A 26,739-nucleotide genomic window follows, 5' to 3' on the forward strand; every position below is an offset into this window, starting at 1 on the left:
TCAGAGCTCGGCCAGGTTTGATCACCCCTCAACTGCTCAGGGTCAAGACCCAGGAAAGGTCCAGGTCAGATTCTGCTATCTAAACTCTGGAGAAAGGACAAAGGCTTGAAAACAAGTGAATTCTGCCTAAACCGCTCCCTCCCCTCTGGCTCATCTGCTGGCAGAACTCACAAAATAAGAAATACCAAGAGGGAAAAGCGTGACCATTCAGATTTAATAGTGTAAAAAATAAATGGGACATTATTTGATATACAGAAGCATCACTCCAGGCAGCAGCGGGGCTGGCAGGCACCACACGCAGCAGCAGCTCCCTGCTTTGCAGTGGGTCACGTCCCACTCTGCAGTGGCCTGTTCGTGGCCTGTGCTGCAGGTTGGGAGCTCCAGATCAAGTCCCCTCTCCTTTGTCCAAGGAGCACGTGCCTTTGAAGATAATTCATGCCTTCTGCAGGACTTTAAACTCTCAACAATCAGGGCGTTTCCTCGATGCTCAAAGGCATTTGCTTGTTCGTAAATCCAGAGGCAGCAAGGCTGAAAGCAACGTGGTGGCAGAGGGCAGTGCATCCCAACACCTGACCGCAGGCTTAGTCAGGCGATCCCAAGGAACATCCTTCACACTCCAGAAAACAAAACAACAAAAAAAGGAAAAAAGAGGGGGGGGAAAGGAGGCCCTTTGTGCATCTGAGAAATTGTTCTGAATCTGGGCTGCTGCGACCATCCTGCAAGTGCCTTGACGCAGCTCTAAAACACCATCTCCCCCATTGATCGCAAAGTTGCACCACAAGACTTAAGGCTTCAAATTAATTCAGCGCACAACTGGGGAGTAATTTGCTCAGATCCTGCCAGTGTGCACCAGACTAGAGAGCTGCAAGGTCAACCAACGGTCAGATACAGCTCTAGCCCTAAAAATAACCAGCCTCACTCTCTGCTTCTGCACAAGGCTGAACACAGCTCAGCGCTACCAGCCATGAGATGGCTGATTTCTCCTTTCTTCCCCTCTCTGCCCCCTCACTGTTGCCAGGAGAGACGTGGGGGTGCCAAGCAGCTCTCGCAAGATGCTGCTGTGGGAGATCTAGCTATGGGCTACGATTTAAAAGCGACTCAGCTCTTCTTGACATTTATTTGACACTTCTGCCATTACCTCCTGACCTGGCAAAAACCAGGACAAGCTGCCAGACACCCCACCAGCTGCTTGACCGGAGGCAGCGCAGCCCATTCCCGCAGCCACTTGCACCGAGAAGCTCCTGGTTCCCCAGAGGTGACTCAGCTAACAAAAGGCTCAGGCAGACGGGACAGAGCTGGCTTCCACCACCCTGCTGCCAGGTGTCATTGTTTCTGCACATGCTTTAAAACACTGCCGGCTTGAACTTCACCCTTGTTCAAAGAAATTCTAAACCTTTCTCTGTGAAAGGGCAGTCTAAGTACAAAGACATGCACTATCTCAGCAGTATTTTTCCTAAAAACTGGTCAAAAATAGTTTTCTCTCAAAAACAATCCTTGTGTTCTTTGTGCACACATTCCCACAAGGTTAAGTGACACCTCCGCACCCCAGTGTGTGTAAGAGCACCGCTCCGGGGCTGGCGGGGGCCCTTCCTCCCCAGCACTGCAGTCTCTCCCAGAAGCAGAGCGCGGATCTGCCTTGCCCAGATCTGTCAGGACCTGCCAAAAGACCGGCGAGGCCAAGCCCTGGAGAAAGCAGCTCTGGTGAGGTGGCAGGGCTGGGGCTGGAGCAGGACCCCCTCCCCATCCTGTGCCTGCCAGCCAGGAGAGGGAGGGGGTCAGGATGCAAAACAAGCCTTTGGGACATGGGAACAGGAATCAACAGGAAGCAACGACTTTCCCTGACAGCAGCACATCCTGACAGCGCAGCAAATCCGCGTCCTTCCCGATGAACTCACCCACTTCAGCCCTGGATTTATTCTTGGCTGCCGCATTGTACCTGATGCCTGTTGAAAGGAACGTGAGCACTCATGAAATGTGGTGTAAAGTCAATAGCCTCCAAAATACCCCCAAAGCTCTTTGGAAAATACACCCCTAGAGAGGATCGTAGCCCAAGCGTGGGGAGCTGGACTGGACACACGCAGTCCCTCCCCCATACAACATTTCTGTGTCAGGCTAGGACCAAGGCAGACACCCACACTAATGCTAGGTGACCCGTCTCCTTCGGGGAGCTTGAATTTACCCCATTGCCTCCATCTCCATTCTCATCTGCTTCCTCCTCTCCTCATTGATGGGATGGAGGCAGAAGATGATTATGGCAATGAGCAGCAGGCTTATTGGGACTGGGGCCATGAGAAGCTGCAGGGTGAGAATGACGGCAGGGTTGTATGTGCAGTCTCCAGCATGGTAACCTGCAAAACTAAAGAGGAGAATGGTTTTCCTTCCCCCAGCCCCACCGGGTCACTGCAGAAAGGCAAGCAGGCACCTCCATTGTTCTCCTCTAGAGTCTGGTATCAGAGGCCCAGTTTTGGGGAATTCCCACTCCTGTCTGCTCCTCTTGCTCCCAGTAGGTGTTGGAAAGGCAAATTTGGATACCCCTTTGACTCATTCCAGCATCTCCTATCAGACACTCTAGAAAACAGCAGTAGAAAGTGCCTGTGCTGGGCTGACAAAATAGGGGAGATAGTGTTTGGGGCTTACTGTAAACTCAGTGTCGATATCCCCACGGCAAGGCCACCTGCAAACTTGTTGAAGAAGACGTAAAACGAGTAGAAGAGAGCCTCCAGGTTGAGGCAGCTGGGGTTCCTCAGCATGAAGTCGTCCACTGTATCTGGCAGCATGGACCTGGGGACAGACAGCCCCACAGACACGTCGGTGACACCCACGCCAGTGCCAGCTGAACTCAGCTGCAGCCACTCCAAGGCCTCTCCTTGGAGACAGAAACCCCTTGCAGAACCCCACTCTGGAGACTGTTTCATGCCTGTCCTCTGCCTTAGGCAAACAGGGCAGAGAGCATCTTAGAGAGGGTGTGGCAATTGCTTTGGAAAAAGAGAAGAAAAACAGCGCTTTGCGCAATGACTGGTGTCCTGCTGCTGAACCCGAACACAGACTGAATGATGGTGCTGGGGGACCGTGGATCACATCCCCGTCCCTTCCCAGTCCCACCTCCACAGGTCCCTCTGCAGCCCAAAAGCTACTGTATTGAGCAAACGGGCAGTCTTGGCACGTCATGGGTAGTTCTTTCCCAATAACCTTCCCCTCCTCTCTGCCGGACAAGTGGCTTGGAGGTGCCTCTGCTCACCATGGTAAAAGGTAAAGCACAGCCATGCTGCAGCCTGCCATGATCACCAGGAAGACAAAGGCCAGGAAGTTGTGCATCAACTGAGTGACGGCTACCAGGGCTGGGATCATCAGCTGCAGCAGCGAGAGGAAGAGGAGAAACAAAAGCACACGGGCTCTTTCTGCTGCTCACAGGCAGCTTGCACCAGTCTGCCCCAACCAAAGGCCACGCTCCCCCCTTCCCCACACATTTCATAAATAGAACTGCTTCTGTCCCCTGTGCAGTGCAGCGTGGAGGCCCTGGACAGGCTGACACTGGCAGCAAAACCTTCCTCATAAGTAAAGGGATGGTTATGGAGGGCAATGGAGCCGAGTGGTTAAACTGGAAAGCTGGATCTGCTATGGCTGCACCCAGTGTCTGTGAGGAAGGCATCTGGAGATAGATCCTCAATGGGCTTTGAGGACCTAATTCTGAAAAAAAAGCCAAATGGGACTTCCTTGCTGACCTGCAGAGCCAGGCAGCAGTCGGGACGTGTGTCTGATGAGCAGGCTGTTTCCCAGCCCCTGCCAAGTGTGGTGCACAGCCCTTCCTTCCCTCCCTGAGCCTCTCACGGAGCTGGATGGCAGAACTCGGATCACTTGCATCAAGCATGCAAGATCCTGGAGCAGGACAGACGCCATAGGATGATGTTTGCGTGTGGACATGAGACTGGTGCATTGGTACAGCACCTGATCACACGCTGTTCACCAGATCTGCAGCCATGGAGTCTCAGAGCCCGAGCCCTTGGTTGGGTGATGCTGCAAAAAATCATTTCTCCACTGTCTCAGGGATGGTCCCCCAGCCTCCCTGCACCTTACTGCAAAGCTCTGTGAAGCCATGGCCACTGATACCAGCAATGGCCAGACACAAGGAAGTGCAGAGCTGCCATCAACTACTGGCTTACTCCTGGTCGCCTGCAGTGCAGAGGACACCATGCTCAGGGCCACCCTTAGCTGCCAACCAGCTCTTCTCCCCAGACACCACGAACAGCTCGGGGCAAGGCTGTCTCCTCACAGGACTTCTCAGTCCACAGCCACAGCCACGACCATGGTCAAACTCACCGCCAGGCCCAGTGACGCTGCTGTTTTCTTTCCAAATCTCCCCAAAAACCACTGCCAAAAGGGAATAGAGAGGGAAGCTGTGACCTGAAGAGAGAACCAAAGGGGAGTCTCGGCAATGTCCCCCAGGACTGCCAGTCTCTGCCTGGGTGACATCCTTGCTGATGGGCAGAAGCAGCAAGGCATGACTCCATGAGGCTGAGCTGCCCATGCTCAAGGGCTGGGCTGACCCAAGGATCAACACCTCCACCAGGAAGGTCTGCCTGGGGCTCACTTACCAACATGATAAGCACTAAATGCTGAAACTTCCCAGCCAGCCCCGCGGCATGAGTACAGAAGAAGGCAAAGATCCCCTGTGTGATCTGGGAAAGCAACGTGGAGACATTCATGGCTGGGGGTCCTGAGTTCACTGTCTGGATGACTTGCCTGGACATCTCATCCCCCAAGCTCTCCTCCTGCCACGGCAGGTCTCGCACCTGGAAGGCCAGGGATGCAAAGAGGAAGCCACACAGCAGCTGGGTGTAGGGCTTGTGTCCCATGATCATCCTCAGGCAGCTGGCAAAGGGCAGCTCAACTTTCCCCAGGGGGCTGAGGGGCCCTGAGAGGAGAGACAGCAGGGTTGGCACTGGAGCTGCCAGAATGAACATGATGGGGTAGGAGGCACAGGGGGATTGTGCCACGGCTCAGCTGGGTGAGGAGCTATCGGAGTCTGACATCTCAGTGCAGAGACAACAGCCACGGTGTCAGCTACAGGCAGGATTTTGCCACTTTACTCTGTGCACTCAGGCTGGCCTGCGTAGCTCTGCAGGCTGTGTGTTGGCGAGACCTGCTCAGTGTGAAGCAGTGAGCTGCAGACCCTGTCCCAGGCCTACGGCTCCCTGCAGGAGCTCCCAGGCAGCCTGAACCTTCCTTCCTCCGGAGCATCTCCCCTCTCCTCTGCGGGAGCAAGATGCTGCCAGCACAAACCAAGGAGGGTCTCAGCATCCAAGTATGTGTGTGTTTGAGGTCCCGCACCCAGAGAGCCATCCCCCACATAGGAGCCCAGCTCCCTCTGCCTCACACCTTCCTCTGCAGCCCCATCCTCACCATCCACTGCCATTGGGCACCCTCCAAAATGGAGCTAAATGGACCTTACCAGGCTGCTCCCTGACTCCAAAGATGAGAATCAGACTGGACAGGCAATAGATTGAGCTCAGGACCAGGGATGCAAATACATAGGCCTGACGCTGGAAAACAAGAGACAGTGCACAGTGACAATGCAGGTACCACGCACAGAGCTGGCAGCACGGCCAGCAGTGCCTGCCCCAGAGCTTACAGGAGGAGCAGGGGGCAGACGGGCCAGCCCTTACCGTGTTCTCCAGAGAGTCCGTGAGGCTGTAGGTGCTGGTGTTGGGCAGGGTCTCGTTTGACACATAACAGCCATTCACCATGCGGGCATGGTAACTGCCCACAATCTGCCCCTGGATTCCTGACCCAAGGAGCGTGCTGAACACCTCCATCCCCATTCCTGCCAGGATGACCAGGAGAGAAACCTCATTCCCACTCCCTGGCTGATGGGACACATCCCGCAGGGTAAGAGACCAGCTTTGGGAATGGAATTGGAGGCACCAACATCCAGAGCTGCCTCAGAAGAAGAGACCTGCTATTTCTACCTGCTCTGATTTTTTTCCCTTGGCTCCAGCAGTAAATGCTCTAATGTTTGGAACCAATAAATCTGGGTCCTGAGTTCCCTAGGAATGATACAGATCTAAGAAATGTTTCTGCAGGTAAATTCTTTGCAGAAGATGACTGGTTTCATCCCTGTTTTCATATCCCTGGTTTACCCCATCCACTCTGCAGCCTGATCAAAGCCAGAGGAACTTGCTCGCCTCTCCTCTGGGGAGGGTCTCCCAGGAACGCAGGCAGCCGGGGGTTGTAGGGGCACAGACACTTACTGTAGGCAGTGGCTGAGTCACGGTCTCTCTGGGTTCCTCCCAGGAACATTGTCAGGGAAGAGTACGGCACATGGTGGCACTAGGGAGAGCACAGTTCAAACAGCTCCAGCTGCTGCTTCCCTGGTTTGCTGGTCACAACCCCCCTTGTCCCTACACGCAGCAGATAAAGCTGCCTTCTCTGCCACCCCTGCACACATGTGGCTTTTCACCCTCTTCTGTGATTTGCTCTGTTCCCACAAACCAGTGATAGAGAAGTTCGCATCACCATATACAGGCAGCCCAGCCGAATCCCCAGCATTAAAATGCACCGCTCCATCTCACCATCCCTGCAGGGATGGTCTGCAACATCCTGCATCCCTTACTGCTCCCCAGCTAGAGCTCTCCCAGACTCCACTCCACGTCCCTTCCTGGAGAGGCTGGGGCTGGGACTCCCCAGCTGACGGTGTCCCTGTTCCTTGCAGTACAGGATGATGTGTAAGACAGTCAGGCCCAGGCACCATGTTCCTTACAGTCATGCAAGTCTGGAAGAAGCTGTACATGAACAGGTACCACAGGAATTTCAGGGAGGTGGGGGTGCCATCCGAGAGAGTGGACCACATCATGCAGTAGCAGAGCACCCCGAATGGCATGGAGCACGCGATCCTGGGGAGGAAGTGGAGCTGGTCAGGTGTGACCCTCAGATAAGGTGGTCACACTTCTCGTTGCACAAGCTGAGCTACGTAGCACAGCCTCTTCCCCAACTTCCAAACCACAGCCCAGCTACTGCAAGATCAAGATCTGCGAGAGGAAGCAGCTTTGCTCAAGTGAGTGCCCATCAGTCAGGCTGGGGGGGAGGCTAAACACAAACGTTGAGAGAAAAAGTGATGTCTAAGTTGTCCAACATTTCTTAGTCTCTTGCTTAACTACTTCAAGTCCTTGCCCTGCAGCAGAACCCTGGAGGCAGCGGAAACCCTCTACCTGCAAGATCTGCCTGTGGTTAGAGCCTGGTGGAGAGCTGCTGGCACAGCTGACTACCAAACTCTGTACGTGCCACCACACAAGACTCTTGGAGCACCGAACCCCACGGCCTCGAAAATGTGAGGCCCCAGGGAAAGAGCAAGTGTACAAGTTTGCAGTACACTCCTCTTCCATTGCAGTGACATATGGACCCCACTGCAAGTTATGTTATTTTTAGTGTCCTTGTGATGTTATGGTTTTGTAATTCTCTGTAAGCCACAATCACATTAAACTCCCAGTGAGTTGTCCCAGCTACCTCCTTGCACTAGCACTGAAGGAATTTGAACCCAGCAAAGACCCTCCTGAGGCTCCAGCCCAGACACTCACCATGGGACCAGCTTGCCATATTTTCTCCTCGGGCTTTTGCTGACCAGGAAGCCAACAGCAGGGTCAGTAACCGCATCCCAGGCTCTTCCAAAGAAAATGATCAAAGAGGCACGGAATGGCTCCAGCTGGGGGGAAATAGAAACCACAGCTTGAAAGCGAAAGAAGTCCTGGCAAAAAGCTGTGAGCAGTCAGCATGATGCAGCTCGCTCTAGCCAATGTTTCATCTGCATCCCCTGGAGACCACTCCAAGCATTGAAATGGCCCAGAAACATCTCCTGTGCACCCACCAACAATATTTACATGATGCAATTTTGACCCAGTTTGATTGCCTAATTCTGATGAGCATTTCCAAGGGCTTTGGCCACCCACCAAACTCTACCCTTGCCCCAGTCTGCTGAGCTTACACTAAGCCCCTTTGCAGATAACCCCATCTCATGTGGCCACTCACCTGCACAACATCCAATAGGAAGATTTGGAGGAAAAACCCAAGGGCGTTGCCTGTCATCTGGTAGGGAATGCCCCCAACAGCATAGCAAACCTTTCTGCAGAGCGGCAGTCCTGGCTTCTCCTGCAGCTGAGACACCAGGGAACAAGCCCACCTGAGAAATGATGCACACCTCTGGCTGACAGCTAACCTCCAGCTGCTGCTTACCCCATCCGCCGGGTTCTCTGAGGCCCGTTTAAACCCCGAGTCATGTCATAACCTGCCACGCACCCTCCCACGATACACATACCTGTCCTTTGGCCAGACATAACTCCACCCGATACCCACAAGCAAGGTGGACATGGCAGTTGGGCTGCCGGAGGCTGCTTCTCCATCTGCTGGTAATCTTGGTGGGTCAGGGCGCGGTGCTTCCTGCACATGACCTGCCCTCGGGCAGCAGCCTGGCTCGTGAGATCCTGCTCTGCAGAGTTTCATATTCTTCATAAGCCTTCAGGGTCTCTTGTCCAGCTGCCCTGAGGGGCTGGGCACATCAGCAAGCCTCTCTCCTCGCTCCAGCCCACCAGCCCACATCCACTCCTCAACCAGCCAAAGCCCCGAGGCAAGAGCTGATCAGCGGGCATCTGTCTCATTTGCTTGTCTTGGGCTTGTCTTGTCACCGGGGCCTGGTGACATCCCTGGTGTTTCACCTTGATTCTCCTCGGAGGCATGTTTGCATGAGATCACAGGCTGCTAACGTAAATGAGATACATATCTAATGCCAGACACAGAGCTATCTGCTGAGCTGGTCTAACACTGTCCTTTCCTATTCTATTGAGCCACAATCCAGTGGTTCAAGTTCTTTAATAGTAAAAGGTACAAACTGCATCAGGCTTAAAGTGATTGTAACAGAGGCAGTCCGAGAAGAGAGACTGCAAAGGCCAGAGCTCAGGGAATTTCTATAGATCAACAGGGAAAGCACAAGGAATGTTTCAGCGTGCAGGAAGAGGGCTGATGGCAAAGCCTCTATTTTATTTGGATGTGGTGAGCTTCAGTAAATACTGTACCAAGCCTCAAGTATCTGGCAAGCCCCCAGAGGCAACCTACAGCACTGACTTCCTCCCAGCCCCAAAATGAACTTGCTGTCTAGCATGATACATCTCTGCATCACACAAGACCAGAAGTATACTGCAGAATACAGGGCGGGACCACATAGAAAGCAGAAGGCCCGTTTGGGCTTGGCTTTCCACTTGGCTGAAGCAGCGCATGGCCTTGGCCGCAGCTCGGTTCTCCTATGAGCAGACCATTGCTACAGGTCATTGGGATAGGGCGAGCAGTGGTGGGGTCGCAGCGCAGATGCCTGGAGACCAAGGCTGACCTCCCATTGCAGCACAGGCTACCTTGGATGCTGCTCAGGGCTTAACGCAGTCATCAGCGACTCAGGTTCCTGGTCTACACCACATTTTGGCTTTCCCAATCACCGAGCAGCTCCAGCACAGCTCAGAGTGCGGCAGGCAGGTTGCTGTCCTGCACCCAAAAAATACATAGCCTTTTCTGGAAAGATGTGGAAGGCTCCCCTGCTCACACAGGGCAGACGGCCATCCCAGGCGACAGGCCTGGTCTAGATATGGCTATAAAAGGCTGCGAGCTCCTCCAGCAAGAGCTCTGCAGAAGGGCAGAGAGTGAGGAGGGATGAACACTTGGCACAGGGCAGCTGTGCAAGAGGCTGGGCTGAGGAACAGACCGCAGGGTCACATGGACAGCTGGGTAACAGGGAAATCAAGTCAGGGATCGCTTCAAATTCCCACTTGCCCTCATTTCTCATGGGGTGAGGGGGCAACCTGCCGGTTCCCCAGCCCGTTTGGGCTGGAGATGGCTTCGTGTGCTGCTAACACCAGTTGCACCAACAGCCACCCTTGAGGGATGACAGACCTTCATTGTAAGGGTACTCGGGAGCAGCTTCCGAAAACACAGGCACAATCCCAAAAAGCAGCATTCCAGAAGGCACCGAGCGCGTTTCCCTCACTCAGCGATTAGCAATAACTCCTCCACAGCCCACACCATGGAAAAAGCACTAATGCTCCTGTGCCCACCAGGCTGGAGGGCCCAGCCTCTTCCTGCACACCCAGGGGAGCAGAGCGCCTGCTTTCCTTCTGCCAGGTAACCTCAGCAGCCTGCTCGTGCCTCTCAGCTTCTGGTCCCAGTTTACTTTCTGCCTTTTACAGCACGCAGCGAGAGTCAGGTCCCTTGTACTTCAAATTGCAGACCAACCTTGTCCCACAGGGACGGCTGAAGCATTAGGCTTGCACCACCGCTGAGGAATACTTACTCATACAACATCTTGTTTCCACAGCAGTTCTGTTTCTAAAATTACAAAGACATTTCTCTCGGCTGTAGGGTTTTGTGGCAGCTTTTGTTCCCTTTATGCTCTCAGCAGGTAGGACAGCGCTCTGCACGTCTCTGCCCATTGCACTTGAAAGTCAGCAACAACAACAAAATGCAGAGCCTTGCTTTAACAATGTGTTCTCGAGCTTGAGTCATAAACACTTCGAAACACCCCCACAGCCAGCGGCTGCTCGATCCGGGTAGGCTCTGCGTGGGTGTGCGCACTCACGAGGGTTAGCGTGCACGTGTGAAATGCATTTCAGCGTGTGAGAAAGCAGCACCCTGGGACACTGATCTTACCTCTCTGCGGACCGCTCTCCTCTGTGGGAGAGCTCCTTCTTGGGTTAACCTGTGCAGCTCAGCATCTTCATGACCACCTGGAAGCATGACTGCAGACACGACGACCGTTGTCCTTCAGTGGCACGTGGTGGGAAAGCAGATGCTTCCTCACCCAGGGTGAGGAAGAACTTGCCTCGTACGTCAAAGAGCACTCCGCAAGCACAGATCAGAGCTGGATGGAGATTTTGACAAGTGAAAACACAACATCTGTGGGGCCCCAGGGGGAGCTGATGGAGGGGAAATGACTGGCCCTGAGGGAGGAGCATGGCCAGACCCTGCCCATGGAGACAGGAAACCTGGCAGGGCTCACAGTGCAGCATGTACTCAGGGCAGTAGCTGCCAGGCTTTCTGCAGTCAAGTGGAGAAATCTGGTGCTCTTCAAAGGTCAAGCTGGGTTCAGCACTTCCTCCCCGTCCCAGGGCTGATGCCACACAGAGATCTTAGGGATGCGGAGAAGTGGACCTTTCCCTGAGCTCCAGACCACCACAGGAACACGCTTGAGCCACCCCAGGACTCCTGCCTCAACACCAGCAACCACCAGCTGCAAAGAACCAGCGTGCAAAACCTGGAGCAGGCAACCAAAGTGGCTGGAGCAGCCAGGGAGAGGGCAGCAGGAACAGGCAGGTTCTTGCCCCGGGTGACTCCCTGACAAAGCCCCTCTCTCCCAAGGCAGCCCAGGAAGACCAGGAGCCCAGTTTTGGCTCCTTATCTGGGGCTGTGGAAACCCCCTGCCCCTTTGCTTTGCCCTCTCTTTAATGGGTGCAAGTTGTTGGCACTGCCCTAGCCCAGGATAATGTCACTGAGAGTAGGCGGCGTGGGATACATTTTCCTTTCTCTATTAAGCAAGATCTGCAATTATCAACCTCTTTCAGTCTGTGAGCTCCTGAGAGATCTCCCATGGCAATGCAGACCCCACACAGTATGTTTCAGCCTGGTGACAAGAAACGTGCTTTTCTTAGTCCCCTTTCACAGACCCTTCATCGCCCATAGAACCCAGCAGTCTTGGTATCACAAATCAAAAATTACTCCTACATTAAGAGCGGTAGGAGCCCAGTTACTCAGCGCTGGCTGTGTGGGAGCAGCTGAGTTCCTAAGGCAGCGGTGCTCACAGCACGCAGCCAGTCACTGTTACGAGCACTTGGAAAAGCAAAGGCAGAGGGAGAAATCGGCTTCAGAGGACAGAAGGCACACAGCAAAAGGCTGGCAGGAAAGGGATCGCACCACCACTCTGCCCGCTAATCATCTGTTTGGCACGTCTAGTCTCATCAGGCAGCTCTTCAAAAACAAGCTTCTCTAGCTAGATCAAACTCAGTCTCCAGGACTGAACTTATATGCAGCAGCTGGGGCAGAAGAACACAGGCAAAACCCTCTCCTTGCTCTCCTCCCAGGCTACCAAGAGCCACTGGGAGTGTTAAATCTGTGTTAGTGTCCCTGAACCTCCACCCACACCCAACAGGAACACAAGCACCCATTCTGCAAGGTTCACCACAACACTGTTAGAAAATTCTGTCATCTTCAGCTCAGCCTTGCCTTGTCCAGTGGGGTTAATCTAAAAAGCCTGAATTTCACCAGCTGAGTCAGAACTTGGTTAATAAGCCACAGTACAAGTGAGTCAGCGGCATCTCTCGTCACTGCTATTTTACTGACACCCCAGATAACAAATATCACTCACGCTGGACCACAGCCAGCGCAGTGGGAGCCAAATCCCTGTCTCCCACCAGCATATCTAACCATACATCTCTATAAGAAAGCAAAATACATCCCTCCCCACCCAAGAGGAAAGGGGAAACTCAACAGGAAATATAAAAACCTGATTTTTATTTTTTTTCTAGGCCATTTTGTACCCACTCACCACACACAATTACATTTGGACAGACACAAGGTACCTTTGGAAACTGTACTCAGCACTTAATCCTCTGGCTCTTTGGCACTCATTTACTCTCCAGGTGCAAATAGCTGCATTGTCTGTTCACAGTCTAGAAAGCCAACAGATGACCAACAGTTACCTCCCAGAGGAGCTGTGTAGCTCTCGCTCCCTGGCTAGTTCAGCGCACAATTAGCTTCAACACAGGAAACCTTTATTTCTGCTCTGCTCAGATCCTCCCAAAGCCTTTTGTCATGTTGCTCAATGCCTTACAGAAGACAGCGTCACTCGTTGGGTCTAGACAGGATGTCATGATTGCTAGTGCAGCATGGGGAGCTCTCAGCCCGCCTCTGCGCTAGAGCAGGGTTCAGCTTTGTGCTGGAAAGGCAGATTTCGGTGAAAAGCACCAATCTCACTGTTAATCACTGCTATACACTGGGCTACTTGCTGCAAGCAATGAGCTTTCTAATAACGCTCTGTGCCAAGGCCTGAAATCAAACCAAACCAGCTCGCCGTTCACTGCGCACACCAAGGGTCTGGAGCAAAAGGACGATCCCTCTTCCACCGCTACGCTGATCTTTTGCTATCAGTTGCTTAGAAATAGGTTTTGAAAGAATAGCGAAAGCACGCAGCAACACTGCACCTACACCCATTTTTCTGTTGCACAAATACTCAGCAAAAGGCTCAGAGAAGCCAAAGCTCTGCAGTTTAAGAAACAAGGTCATGTTGGAGTTTACTCACTGCAAAGGAAAGGTCCCTTCCCCAGAACCCCCTTCTCTGCTGCAGAAGCATGAGATCTTCTCTCTCAAGGCAGCCCAGGGCCCAGGAATGCATGATACAAACAACTCCAATCCAAGCCATGCTAGCTGAACAGCTTTTCTCAGGGTACTCTGACCTGGAGAGGGGCTGCTCAGGCAAGGGAGCTCCATTGAAAAAAAAAAAAACAAAAGTGGTCTAAAGCCAGCAAATGGGAATTTTTTGGTACAGTGGCAACATTTGGATATGTTCCACTAGCAAGTCCTCCAAAGGTTTACCCCTCCTTGAGTGCTCTAAGCACGGCCAGTGGCTCTTGTGTTCCCCTTAGCACAGCTGCCTTCTCTTGGTGGAACAGGACTCATGACTTCAACAGCCACCAAGGTGGATGAGACAGGAGAAGAAGAGCTGTTGCTACTGTAGGCCCCGTAAGCCAATAAAGAGTTAATTTAATGAGGAGTCATGAAATGTACCTGAGTAAATAAGAACATCTGGAATCTATTCAGGAACTCCCAGCACTGGGACAGACAGGCTCAGGGCAGACAAGACAGAACAGCAAATAAGATAAGCATTTAGGAATGTAGTAAATAATTCAGAAAATGATAAATTAGTAAATCGAGAGGTGCTTGACACAGGAGCTGTTCAACTGCCAAAGATGTGGGCCTGTTGCATAATTAGTATTATACTACTCTCTGTAGAAGTGTGTAATTGGGAAACGTGGGACTCATTTGGAAAAACTTTTGCTAGCAGGTAACTAGAAAGGATTTCTCTTCCCATTTCTGTTGAACTCTGAAGGCTCCCTGCCGAGTTCCAGCCCAATTACCTGGCCAGCAGCTGCAATAAGCTGCTACCTTCATTTAGACAGTGTGCATTTGCTTACTTGTTCCATCAGTGTTGCCGTAGGAGCCCAGTTAGCACTTTGGCAGCAGCCAACATATGAAAGTCCCCAAGCAGTCTGCAGTGACACACACCACCAGCTCCCAGAGCCACTCACGGCCATCGTGCCTGCTGCGTATGTTTATGCCACGTGGTACAGCACGTGCATTATTTACCAGAGCAAGAAGACTTGCAGCTGAACTCTCAGCAGACATCAACTACCTTTAGGCTTTTCTCCTTCCTAAAGTGAAACTGCCTAAAACACACCACGGAAGCTGGCAGGGCAACCATACCTCGTTAACAAGGACTGCAGGAGAGGAAACCCAGCTCTGCACGATTCAGCAAGTGAGTGTGTGTGCAACGGCTAATTCCCTTCACACCAGGCAGAGCACCGATGCGCAGTTCATCGCTGCTGTGCCTGAAGGACAGGTACAGAAGCACGCAGCTCGGAGAAGTCTGGTCTGAGTCTCAAAGCACAAGAGGAGATGAAATGCTTTTCTTTCATCAGGGATGTGGCTGGGTCACCAGGAAAGCACACCTGGCAGCAGGCACGGCTGAGAACCACGGGCTCCAGCTTCCCAGCTCTGCCTCGAGTGACTGTCAGACACCCTTCCTTGCATGATGCCAGGTGTTTACCACCAATGGAAACCCACAACCTGGTAAGAAAAACAACTTCGTTGCTTAATTACATCTGTCATTTAAAATTACAAGTCTCCATCTATAAACATTCTGGTTCACCAACAGGAACAAGACCATTTAGAAGCAGTAAGGGGGTAGCACTGTCTCGCTTTCAAAATCTAGCAATTCTTCACACAGGCTTGCCTAGAACAGCAGACTCCTGAAGAGACACCAGCTCCTGCCCAAGGATCTAATGCAGGTATCACAGGTCCTCCCCTCATGGTGGGGGACTTTGAAGAAAGCCATAAGCATCTTGTTTTATGTGACAGTGACACCAATCCCCCAAGCCAGTTTTCTGCTGTAACTACAGAGTCAGAAGGAACATCAACTCCAGGTCCTGTTTCTCGATAACAAAGGATCTGTAAAGCAGTGCTGCTTTCAAAAGAAAGCCCTCCTGACTGAACTTCCAAAGAACATCCCAGGAGCAGACTGACGTCTTTTAATCACTCCTCTGAGTAAAGACACTGGGAAGCTGAAGACCCACCCGAGAAACAGCCATAGCATGAAGGTCACTTTCTCCTTCTGGAAAGATTTAGTGTTGTCCGGCAATGAGGAGCAAAGACTAAATTAAATATAACTGAGCATAACCAAAGGCAACAAGAAAAAAAAAATAGGTCAAAATTTACAGTCATCCTCTTCTAGCTGCAGATGTGCCCACTGAGATTTCTTGCTCCCTGTCTCTTGTCACTGCTTCCGTTTATCTGCTAGCTGAGCTACCCGAGTTTTGTGCCAAAACAAGCCAAGCAGCTAGCTGCTTTGTGCTGTTAACGTTATTTTACCCGAAGAAGCAGCTGAAGGTACAGCTACGCCTAGAAATGGATGTTCCTACACCAGGATCACTGAAAAACTACTTGACCAAAGGCACTGGGATAGCAGAACCTCCTGAGGTAGGCGGACCACTGACCATGCAAGAAACATGGACCGGGAAACATCCCATGGCAAAAGCAGCATTACGGAAGGGAGGCAAAGTTCCCAGTGAATGGTGCAAAATGCTATCAGAAAACACAGGAACTAAGTCTTAGCAATGAGGACATGTGAAAAGGAAGAAGAGGAAACAATGAACTGCGTACAAAGGAAAAAAATCCAAGGAAGCCCTACAATTACCTGTCTGAGGAAAAGAAACTGTTAAAATACAGCACTCAGAGAAAAACACTCAGATACAGGGAAAGGCATCAGCCCCAGACAGGACCAGCACAGTTGTTAAATGGGGCTGTATCTTATCATACAGAAATTGAAAAGAAGCGAGTTTTCACATGAGATGTGGAGCACTGCCTTAGCACCAGTGTGTGAAAGACCAGGAAGACAGGCAAAGCTCTCCTGTGGAGGGGACAATCAGAGAAAAAAAGAAGAATTTCAAAGTGAAACACTTCTCTGGGCAAAGGAGAAAAAGATACTTTTTTGCAGGCATAAATGTCAGTTTTAGAAAAGCCCAATCTCAGCTTGTGACTCTGTTAGAACAAAGAAATGGAATGATAAAGGAAGGAGATTTTACTAGAAAGTCAAATAATCTCGCTAACAACCATCACAAGCTATAGGAGTGTCAGAAACGCACATTTACCTTCCTGCAGGGGCATGTCAAACACTGAAGAGCTGCACCAGTGACAAGGAAGGTGATTTTCTTTACAAAATCAAGGTGTCTCTTTCCACCACCCCCCTTTTTCCTGTTCTGGTATATTATCCCTTCCCCGTTAATTAGCCTGGCTGTCATTTTTACTTTATAGCTTATTTTATAGCAAAAAGTTTCACCAGCTCACAGAAGGAGACAGTTTAATACAGCAGATTGCATGTACGTTGCTTTCAGTTCGTTCCACAGGCTCTTTTGTCAACTTTGGAAGAAGATACGCCTATCTTGGTTACCGATACCGCTTCAGTGCTCCACTCGGGCACGCTTCAGATAGCCTGGCAGTAGGGCAGAGCTGATCCTGCTCGCTAGGAGATAAGGACTGCTCATTACTTACAAAAACAAAAAACAAGAAGAGAATCAGAGGAAGAAGGAGCTGGCAGCGGCGTCGCAGAGGGGCTCACAGACACACAGGAGCACAAGGTGCAGCTCCCCGCAGACAGCTGGGAGCTGGCAGAGTTTCTCAGCAGGAGCCTTCGAGGTGGAGAGCGGCTTCTCTGCAGCACTGCCACCCTCCGGCTCAGAGGGAAAATGAGCTTTTCTTGGTAGAAAAGCATCTCCCAGCCCGGAGCCCATCCGAATTTAGCACTTTTCTGTCCCACTGGCAAGGAGAGAGCTGGAAGGAAACCTGGATGTGAAACTTCCCATCGGTGAGCAGAGCCTGCGTGACAAAATCCTTCAGGTCAGCAGCTAGGTGAGTTGCTGTCTAGCTGCCAACCCTCATTTAATTTGGGGGCACCAATGTGTCCAGCTCATCCAGCCCAAGACTGTGGATGCCAGCTAGTCACCACCTCAGTCCCCGGATGCCACCGGCTAACCAAGGCAGGAGACAAATAATTTGTACTCTCTCTGTTAGATAAACTTTCTTTCTGGGTCTAGGGGCACATCCCGGCCAGCACTCTGGAAGATGTTGTCCCAGGTCCCCAAAATGGGACGTGTGGAGAAGATCAGGATACAAGAACGCCTTTGATGAACAACTAAAAATGAGTGACTTCCCACAAGGCAGTTGTGACTATATTTAGCTCTGAGGGAAACTCTCTGAATTCTCTCTGTAGTGGTTCACACAGATGACTAAGTGGTCATAATACACATCAAGAGATGCAGGCAGGCAAACCCCAGGTTCACCTGTCAGAAAAGATCTTTAAAAATGCTGCTGAGATTTTTCATCTCATTTAGCTGAAGACAGCTCAGCACTGGGAAGCCCGCTCGCGGTGCAACCCAAAGCAGTAAGAGTAGACATCCGCATGTACATCATCCAAAATACGAGAACAGATGGTAGCCATTGTTAGGAAGGGTCAAACGCTGTTTTCGTATTTTGCGGGCTTTTAATGGTAATTTTCACAATAATTTACAAATTTGCTGTTACACACATTATATATCCATTTAGTAATGAAAAATGTAAGTTAATTCAGCTCTCAGTTGAGAAACTGTTGTAAAAATGCCCTTGCCAAGGTCTGGTATCTACTCCCGCAGTTTTGTATTAAACAGCCAGCCAAGCGAGTCTCTCACGCTGAACCTGTCCGACTTGCTGGCCCTCCCCCAGCCTGCACGTCCCTAGAGCTTGTTCTCTGCTCGCACCAAGGTGAGGACCTGGAAGCTTCAGAGTGCTGAGGGGGGTGGACTTACAGCGCAGCAGGCGCAGGGCTCCAGCGTGACTAAGGCAGGAAGCGGACAGTATGCTCCAACCCTTCGCACGGCAGCAATCCAGCCTCTCTCAAGGGGATACCGCTGGGTGCGGCACAACTCCCAGTTAGCTGATGTCTGGAGGCCCACGGTTCAGCATAGCTCTGAGTTCTGCTCCGAAGCCCAGGGCTAGCATAGCAAGTGTGCTGCGGGTCGGTGCAAAGTGCCGCGGCACAACACTAGATGGCAACTCGCGTGATGCTACGCCAGCCCTACCAGTCCCTCATGTCTAGGCGTTAACAAATACACCCGCAGGATTCTGTTCAAAGGAAAGAAAGATACGGAGACCTGAACCCAAAACACAAACAGCGGAACAGACCAAAGCTGGAGAATTCCAGGTGTTCAGCTATGTTAGTCCTCAGCAGAGGAGAGGAAATAAATCAAAGGGTACTACAGCCTTGAGTTTTTCCACCTCAGCTGTTTCCATCATATCAGTAATTCACCTCTTACAATAAAACTTGCTTTCCAGTAAGACAGACTCTGTTTGCCTTTTACTTTCAGTCACTTCAAGCTGATTCAGCTTTGTGCCGCCTTGGACAGAAAAAGTCAGCAGCAGGGTTTCTCGAAGAAATGCAATACAGCAAATGAAAACGGCAGTCAGTCTGGACTGCTGGAGAAAGTGCAGGCAGAGCAGGTGGGTACTGCAACGAACGCCCCTAAAAGTTCTGCTGAGGGAAGAAAAGTCAGGACTTTCTCTCCGGAAAAGCCCAAGAAGAATGTTAAACCTTGCACCTGCACACACATGTCGGAGTTTTCCCCACACTGAGCAACAGCTGTTTCACAAAGACTTCCCCCACAATGTTTTTACAGTAGTGTAACCATTATCCTGACAATCAGATCACCCATTCTCGTATAGGTTGTATTTAATGCGTGAAAATAAAGGGAGTACTTTGCAGCAGTCCCTGGAAGAGAGGGAAGAGCAAAAAGATTGTGACGAGCAGTCAATTGGCATGGATGGAAACTGCTCCCTGGGAGCTCCCTTCCCCCTTACCTTCCTCCCCTCTAAAGAGTGCAGTAACGCAATCCACAAAGGTAACTGAACTCTCGTGGGAGAATTTGTGGCACAATAGGCTGCGGCTCCTTTCAAAACGGATTCGTTTCGTTTATTTATTTTAAAGTCCACTGATCATCACAAAAAAAAAAAAAAAACCATGGGAAATGCAACTAAAGAGAAAAAAAGTCCAACCAAGACCTAAGAACCCAGAGCTACGAGTAGATATGAGCCTGTGTTGCACGGCGCAGGTGCAAGCACAGGACGAGACGACACATGCGCGCTGCAGGCAGGCGTGTGGCGAGAGGTGGGTTCCTTTATGTTAACCGCTGAACAATGACAGCATTGAGCAGGTTGGCTTCCTTCAGGGTTTGGTTCTCATCAGTCAGCTCTTTATTTGGGAAGGTGGTCATGAGGACAAAACTGGTGGCAGCCATCGCTGGCCGGGCATCTACTATGAAGAGCCGGATGTCACGGATCCTGTCCAAGGGGATCAAACACACAAGGGTGATCCTGTTACTGAACATCCTGTAAAAATGCATGGCAACAGCCTAAATTCACCCTTTCCAGAGCATGCAACCCTGCAGTCGCTGCACTTGCTTTTCAGCTAATAGTAGAGGCCACAGCCAGACAATTCTGATTTAACCTGCTCCTCCGTAGGCTCCCATTTAGTGAAATAACACAAGCTGCTTTATAGGTTAAAGACTTTCGGCTAAATATTCTTTTATACTGCCCAACTGGAACATTTGTGTTGTCAGGCAGTGACTTGAAATTGCAGGCTTCTGAACCCTTCAAGATGAACAGATTAACAAATTGCTTGACACTAGCTGCTGTAAGGGACTGAGCTCATCACACACAGCATAACCCAGATGATCTCAACTCCCAAGAGCAGCCACAACAGTGACACTGGATCTACTTCCTGCACCCAATCGTAGAAGAAGGTTTTTGTAACTTTTTGCATCATTCTTGATTCTCTTACAGAAACTGGAGGAATGAGTATAAACAAATGGCCACACTCTCTGAGATCAGGTGGGTGAGAAGGACTTCATGAGAAGTCTAACAAAGCTGCAAGGTGCATAAGCCAGCTTTGCACATCCAAGGGAACTGAACTGCTGTAAGAGCACCCCTTGGTGCTCCATTCAGCCCCGGGAACAGCCCAGTAGAGAAGTCTGAACTGAAAGTCAGAATAACTGAACCCAGTTCCTAATTATCTGACGGTTTCTAAAGCCCTTAGAAGAGATTCAGTTTTGTATAGGTGACATTAAGGAAAGTTCTGCTGATAATACTGAAGGTCCCAGGTGCAGTATCACTGGCTATAATCCATCACTATTTGGAAAGCAAATCCTGTCCTTCCAACAGTTAACGACTGCCTTTAAACCCCACAATAATTTCATTCCTATTCACAAGGATCCCCAGAGCTCCCTTTAGCAGGCTAGCCAGGATTTTAACATCTGCTCCATCTGTGCAGTTTCCAGTGTCATTCAGGCCTTCCCAGTTAGTAACCTGTGTTTCCTGTTGCGTTTGTACCTGTGATTGTGGTTAAACTTCTGGACCAGTCGCCCACCGTCAGCGAGCCGGATTTGAATGTTGGTGATGGGCTCCGACTCATCAATAGCGATGGCAGAACTGGCTTTGGCTTCATTCTCTGCCTGCTGGGCTGGCGAGCTGGTGCCCATCACCTGGGGCGCAGTGCTGAGAACAGGGAGACACAAGGAGAGCTGTTAAAAACCAAATGACTCGCCTGGCTGCAGGGTGCCAGGAGTCAGGCAGCGAGCTTATCGTCTGCTGGGCCCAGCTACCAGGGTTCCTAGTCCAGAGACACCAATGCAAGTTGGAAGTGAGAATTTAGGAGTCAGCTAGTCAGCAGGAACTCGTCTATAACTTCATCTCTACCATTTCCCTTTGTAGCACCACATCATGGGTCTTCACGCACCCACAGGAACAGGGGCAGTGTAACTTGGAAACACTGCTTCTACGTGACACACCATGGTGGTTCCAAACTAGGGATCCGCCTCCTGCCACGGAAAGTCTGAGCCATCTCACAGCATGCACCAGTAAGCCTCATTTCCTCTCTTAGAGGAACACCTCACATACCACAGGCACTGAGTGCATTTTTTTCAGAAAGATGAATCAAAAGGCTCAACCTAGCAAAACTCTCAAGTGACTGTCTCACATCACACACAGAGCGCAAACCAGTGCTGCTGTCTTCTCACCTGCCCAGCTTCTGTCCTTCTCCAGTAAAAGCTTTGAAGACACTTTTAGGTTTCACATACTCCTCATCACGGTGATCCTCCATATCCAGGTTCACTTGTCCGCCCCGGGCTAACCTGCGCAGCTCTGCCGGGACTTCCCTGCAAAGAGAGTGTCCTAAGGCAGCTGCCTGAAGAAGCAAGTCAGAAAAGCGCAGAGAAAAAGTGCGAGCCATAGACCTCTGGAATTTCAGGAATCGCAGTGAGCCCTTGCTTAATTAACCGGGCAGATGCACACCTCCCCACTAACAGACACAAATTAAAGGTTACTTTTCCCTGGCCCTCACCTGGAGTGACACGATGCGTCAGAAATTCTCAGCCCAAATACGAAAGTCTGTTTGTTCACTTCAAGGTCTCAAGGCCTCATACAAACCAAGGCCACTTCCCATTTATCTGAAGTGAATGTTCAAGTCTGCCCTCTCATAGTTTCCATATTAAGAATCCAGCTCTTATAAGAAAGCTGAGGTGGAACGTGCCATTGATTCAGCATCTTGAATTCCACAAACGCTTGCATTTCAGAAAACAGCTATTCTTTCCCTCCCCTCTCGCTACGTACCCTCTGCGGATATCATCAAGAAACTGGGCATTGGACGGATCCTGGTAGCTCCTCAGTTCTCCACTGTCCAGACTGAATCCACTCTTCCAGAGCTTCAGTACAACATGCACCTGCAGCAGCCCCCAAACAACAATCAGCCTCACTGAAGCATCTTACTAAGAACAACAACCGGACGCAAAGTGAAAAGTTCTGGACTGGCAGAGGAATTTCAAGCTGCACAAAACATTCCAGCAAGGTTCCTCTGGGCTGAGGGAAAAACCCAACGCACTGGCTATGTAATGGTCATGCATCAATTCCTAGAAGGTGTCACCACAGACCCCTTTTTGATAAATATGGTTGAAGAGCCAAGAGCGTGCTAGGTGAGGAGCCTAAACCAAGCTCCCACCATGGCCTAGATGCGTATTTGGTCACAAACCAAGCACGAGAGAATCTTGCATTGATGCTGTTAGCTCCACATCTCTTCAACAGATAAAGAAGAGTTAATCGCCCAGTGCTCTTTGCACACTGTTTTTCACAATCTGCACTTCTAAGGAACGCTCAGATTCTTAATTAAAAGGTCATCAGAAAACTGCTTACCCAAGACCCAAGCATCTACTATTTTCTAATCAGAAATCCCACGAGAAGCAGGATTTACCATACTTCCGTCCTCTTGAATTTCTATCAAGCTTTATAACTCTCTGGGCTCACAAGCAGTGTAGCTATAGCAGAGAAATCCCTCGGGTGACATCTACAAAAGAGAACAGAGAGATACTCACATCCTGAGCAGAGTTCTGTCTCCTCTCTCCTGCCACATAAGCAGACTCCTCCTCCGGAGTAGCCCCGAGGCGATACCCTCCCCCTGCGAAAGGCTGCAAGAGAGAGGGGCAGGCAGAGAGGTTATAGAATGACACAAACCCAAGACAGCTTGCTTCCCTTTCCCCAGCACCGTTATGGATGAACAGAGGGGCTTCGTGGCATCAGCAATATCTCTTGTCCCGCAGGCACAGTGACCAGCTTGAACAAGTTAATAAACATGGCACAAGAAAGCGGCTTTTCTTGCCACTGTGACACACAAATTGGAGCTCCACTAAGCGAGGAGTCCAGACTTAACTGTCCATTTAAGGTAATTCCAGGACTCCACAGTACCAAAGAGCTGTCACGGTGGGAGCCGTAACTGAAACAGGGAACAGAAGGAAGAAGAACTCATCACTCCTCACTTTAGGCTTGCTAGTCTCGCCACCGCTCTTGGCTGTCCGATCAACCGCCACTGCACCGTGCTCCTTTGCTCCTTTGAACAGATCCTCCACCAGCTCATTGGGACTCTTCTTCCTCGGAGGACCAACGATCTGCTGTCCACTTCTCTCTGAGCCGCCAGCATAAAACCTAAAGGAAAGCACACGGCTCCTGGGTAAGACTGGACCACTGCTTCTCCGAGAGACGCGTGTGACAGGATCCAGCAGTTTTATATCATGATTCAGTTCATTTTTGTACAGCTTGGATCTAATATTAGCTACTACCAGCGGATCTCCTACTGTAGCCACTTACAAGTTCCTGTACTGCAGAGTCTTTTTATGTCAGTTACTGTAAAATTATCCATTGATCAATAGCAATAAAGTGATAATAACTCTCTCAGACCTAGCAAGAGAAACAGTCCAGACTGATGAGGCTCAGTTTCAAATGCTAGTACCAGCTATATTACCAAGCTGAACAAGACTTCCAGCAAGTCTCTGACCTGTCAGATGGAAGAAGATGGGCAACACCTAACTGGTATTTCGAGGGAAGGCACTCGTTCATGCTACACTGAAAGATCACCACACACCGGACAGATCTGAACTGGAAGCAACGAATGCAGAGTCAGTGAAGTGCAGTTAAGCACTTCTGGAAGGTTTGGTTTATTAGCTTCCAGATGGCTCGTAACACATACAGAGCAAGCTCACATCTGTTTGCAGAAGACCACGCAGTCTACCTAGACGGAGCCACGTTAAGATACATCAGTTCCATTCAATTTACCTTGCCTGTTAACCTTCAGGGTATTTAACTACTTACAGCTGACGTCATAGACGACTTTCCCACTAGTCAGCCATGTTCCCATTGGAAAGGGGACCTACATTTCTCTTTCCAGCTCCACGCTCCATTACATTACCCTTAAGCAGCACTTAGAAAAAAAAAACCAACCCCAAAACCCCAACCAAAAAAAAAAAAAACCAACCCAAAACCCTAAGCAGAAAGAAAAACAATCCCTGCATTATTTCCACATTTCCGTTCTCTACGGACACAAATGATGATCTGGGCTTTTTTCTATTCTTAACCTAGGGCTTCCACATCCTCCCTCAGGCTTTCTCTCAACAGCACAATTCAGCGATGAAAACTGATACAGCCATGCTGAACACGTGCTTGTGCACAGACTTTGCACTGACCAACCTTTCGTACCAAACCTGACATTTTTCACTACAGGAATTTCCTATCGACTTAAATCTGCTTTTTAAAAAAACCTGTATGCAAGCGGTAAGCTATCACAAAAGGGCAGGGATACACACACAGGTTTTAAGTCTTCAACTGAAAACTTACCGCTGTCCCTCCTCCTCTTCATCATCATCCTCCTGCGCATGAACGAGGTCTCTAAACGATGTTACTCTATGGTCACTGCAAAAGTCAGAGAAGTACGTCAGCCTTATGACACATTTCAACCACATAAGCAAAAGCTCCTGAACACAGCAGGTTGACCCTGTTCTACTTTTAGGGTCTGATTCATCACTCTATGAAACGACGGGTCAGCACTGGGATAAGCGAGTGCTGAACCGAGCTCTTGGACCTCTCTGCCAACGACACCAACAGAAAACGGGAGCGGGTGCATTGGAGGAGGCTCAGACGGCGGCTGCAGACGCAGCAAAAGCGGTGAGTCTTCAGTCACCTTCCTTGCTTGCGTACCGGATTTTGTGGCCTCTTTCAAAGAGACACCATTTCCGAACCTGCACAAGCACAGGTTTCTCTTCCAGGCCCCAGGCCAGTCCAGCCTCCACGTCCTTCCCCTCTTGTCACTTCTGCTGAGGCTGTTACCTGTGATCCAAACTGAAACAGGGTTCCTCTGCAACAGAGACTTTATTCACCAAAGTCTGAACTCAGAGCACTTCTCCTTCAAGACACAGTCAGTAACTCCTTCTCTTTAAAACTGGACAGTATTTCCCTACTGCCCAGGGATGTGGTAAGGCAAAATTAACTTCTTTTTGTAAAATGCTCAAATGGATCAGATCAGGTGTCATACAAGATGAGAAAATATTTCTCCTAATCTCAATCTGCTCAAACAAAAGCATCACCAACTGATTGTCTTCTAACCTCAAAAAACAAATCAAGTTTTTCCTGAGCAACGAGGCAAGTTGTCCTAACTGATCTTTGGATTAGTTGTGCAATAACATTTGCGCTTGTGATGCATAAATGCTGATGTTTTCAAAATTTCTAGAGAGCCATACGAGGTGAAGCAGATCTAAACGCAGAGCTATTTCTCCTGAAAATTAACATACATCAACGCTTTAGACAGAGCTTGCGTTTTTACATAAATAGTTTTCACTGTCAGGTTTACAAGCCGCCGATAAACAGACCGGCCTGAGCTGAAGCTCCCTCCTCACCTGGCTGCAGTGCCTCTGGATATAGAGCTGGGTGTCGGCTGGGGAAGAGTCAGAATGTCCTCATCACCCCCGTCCTCGTAGAAACTGGCAAGCGCAATCTGGAAAAGAACACCGCAGGAGCGTTTCAGGAGGAGAGCAAACATTCCAGAACAATGGCAAAACCACACACAAATAACATAGCTGAAGCGTCTGTCACGTTGAACCTCTTAAGGGACATCAACACTAAAGACATTTCGTGTCATTTCCCCCTTTGGGGGGTCCTAGTAAAGACGAGGCTTTGCCAACTCCTAATGTTTGGCTTTGTTATGGTGGGTCACTCACCACTACAGGTATGCCAGAGCAACTTCCCCAACCGGAGGCCCTTATTCTGCAATATTTCTACAGGGGTTATGCTAAAATTACTGTTCTGAAACAGCTGCTTTTCTGACATCCATGAGCAGACTCGGAGTTTAACACCGCCAGATCGTTCGAGGGGGATGGGAGAGAGGAGCAGGTCAGAATGGTGGCCGATCTCCCCCTTAATCTGGGGGTGCTGGGACTGCTGCTGGCAGTGCGGACAGCAAAGCCCTAACAACCCCAGGAGCATTCAAGGGAAACCTACGCAAACCCGGCAAATTCCAGAACCCCCCGGTTCCTCGCCCCGTGCGAGAGATTAGGTATGTTCAAATTAACGAGACAACCAGGACGGGCTTCGGCCCCAACCAGCCCACGGACCCGCGGCACCGGCTAAGCCCGACCCTCGCAGCCCCGCGACGGGCCGGGGACTCGGGAGCGGCCGCTGGGCGAGGCCTGAGCCTGCAGGAGACCGAGCTCCCGGCCCAGCGCTCCCCACCCCCGCCACCGCGACGGCCTCCAGGGCCGCGGCCCCCGCCCGGCGCTGGCCTCGGCCGCGCCCCCGCCGCCGAGCCCCCCCTCAGCGGGCCGAGCCGGCGACGGGGAGAGCGGAGGGGAGCGGAGCGGCGGCTGGGCTACCTGGAGGTCCCAGCCGGCGGACTCGAGGAAGAAGCGCGCTCGCTCCTCCTCGACGCCGGTCACGGCCACGAACTCCCTCAGCGCCTCCTCCCTGTCCGCCATCTTGCCGCGGTGCACCGCCCAAACCCCGCCGGGGCCCGCGCCAGCTCCGCCCCGCCCCGCCCCGCCCCGTGTGCGC

General features: G+C 50.9%; 2 protein-coding genes across 13 annotated transcripts; both read right to left on the reverse strand.

The window, feature by feature from the left end:
• Positions 1-206: 206 nt before the first annotated feature.
• Positions 207-10,922, reverse strand: LOC140659600 (sodium-dependent lysophosphatidylcholine symporter 1-like). Of its 12 annotated transcripts, none has more exons than XM_072879431.1 (14): positions 10,678-10,922; positions 8,020-8,145; positions 7,572-7,696; positions 6,758-6,890; positions 6,249-6,327; positions 5,664-5,821; positions 5,450-5,540; positions 4,791-4,912; positions 4,593-4,676; positions 4,318-4,368; positions 3,239-3,351; positions 2,638-2,781; positions 2,180-2,356; positions 207-1,943 (listed from the first exon to the last, which is right to left on the reverse strand). In XM_072879431.1, exons 1-14 carry the CDS (start codon positions 10,762-10,764, stop codon positions 1,913-1,915), a joined length of 1,521 nt encoding a protein of 506 aa, XP_072735532.1. In that variant the 5' UTR covers positions 10,765-10,922; the 3' UTR covers positions 207-1,912. The 12 variants fall into 12 exon arrangements, 11 of the variants coding, with proteins under 11 accessions (XP_072735532.1, XP_072735531.1, XP_072735529.1 ...); XM_072879430.1 differs by having other exon boundaries at positions 4,318-4,401; XM_072879428.1 differs by having other exon boundaries at positions 207-607; positions 1,896-1,943; positions 4,318-4,401; positions 4,593-4,912.
• A 6,922-nt stretch (positions 10,923-17,844) lies between these two features.
• On the reverse strand, positions 17,845-26,714 carry NSFL1C (NSFL1 cofactor). The gene is made up of 9 exons (XM_072878925.1): positions 26,562-26,714; positions 25,590-25,687; positions 24,535-24,609; positions 23,184-23,349; positions 22,743-22,835; positions 21,988-22,097; positions 21,396-21,533; positions 20,710-20,874; positions 17,845-19,662 (listed from the first exon to the last, which is right to left on the reverse strand). The coding sequence occupies exons 1-9, from the start codon at positions 26,661-26,663 to the stop codon at positions 19,500-19,502; spliced, it is 1,110 nt and encodes a 369-aa protein (XP_072735026.1). The 5' UTR covers positions 26,664-26,714; the 3' UTR covers positions 17,845-19,499.
• Positions 26,715-26,739: the final 25 nt, after the last annotated feature.

This window comes from Ciconia boyciana, chromosome 14 (assembly GCF_034638445.1).
Source record: "Ciconia boyciana chromosome 14, ASM3463844v1, whole genome shotgun sequence".
In the NCBI taxonomy this organism is placed as follows: domain Eukaryota; kingdom Metazoa; phylum Chordata; class Aves; order Ciconiiformes; family Ciconiidae; genus Ciconia; species Ciconia boyciana.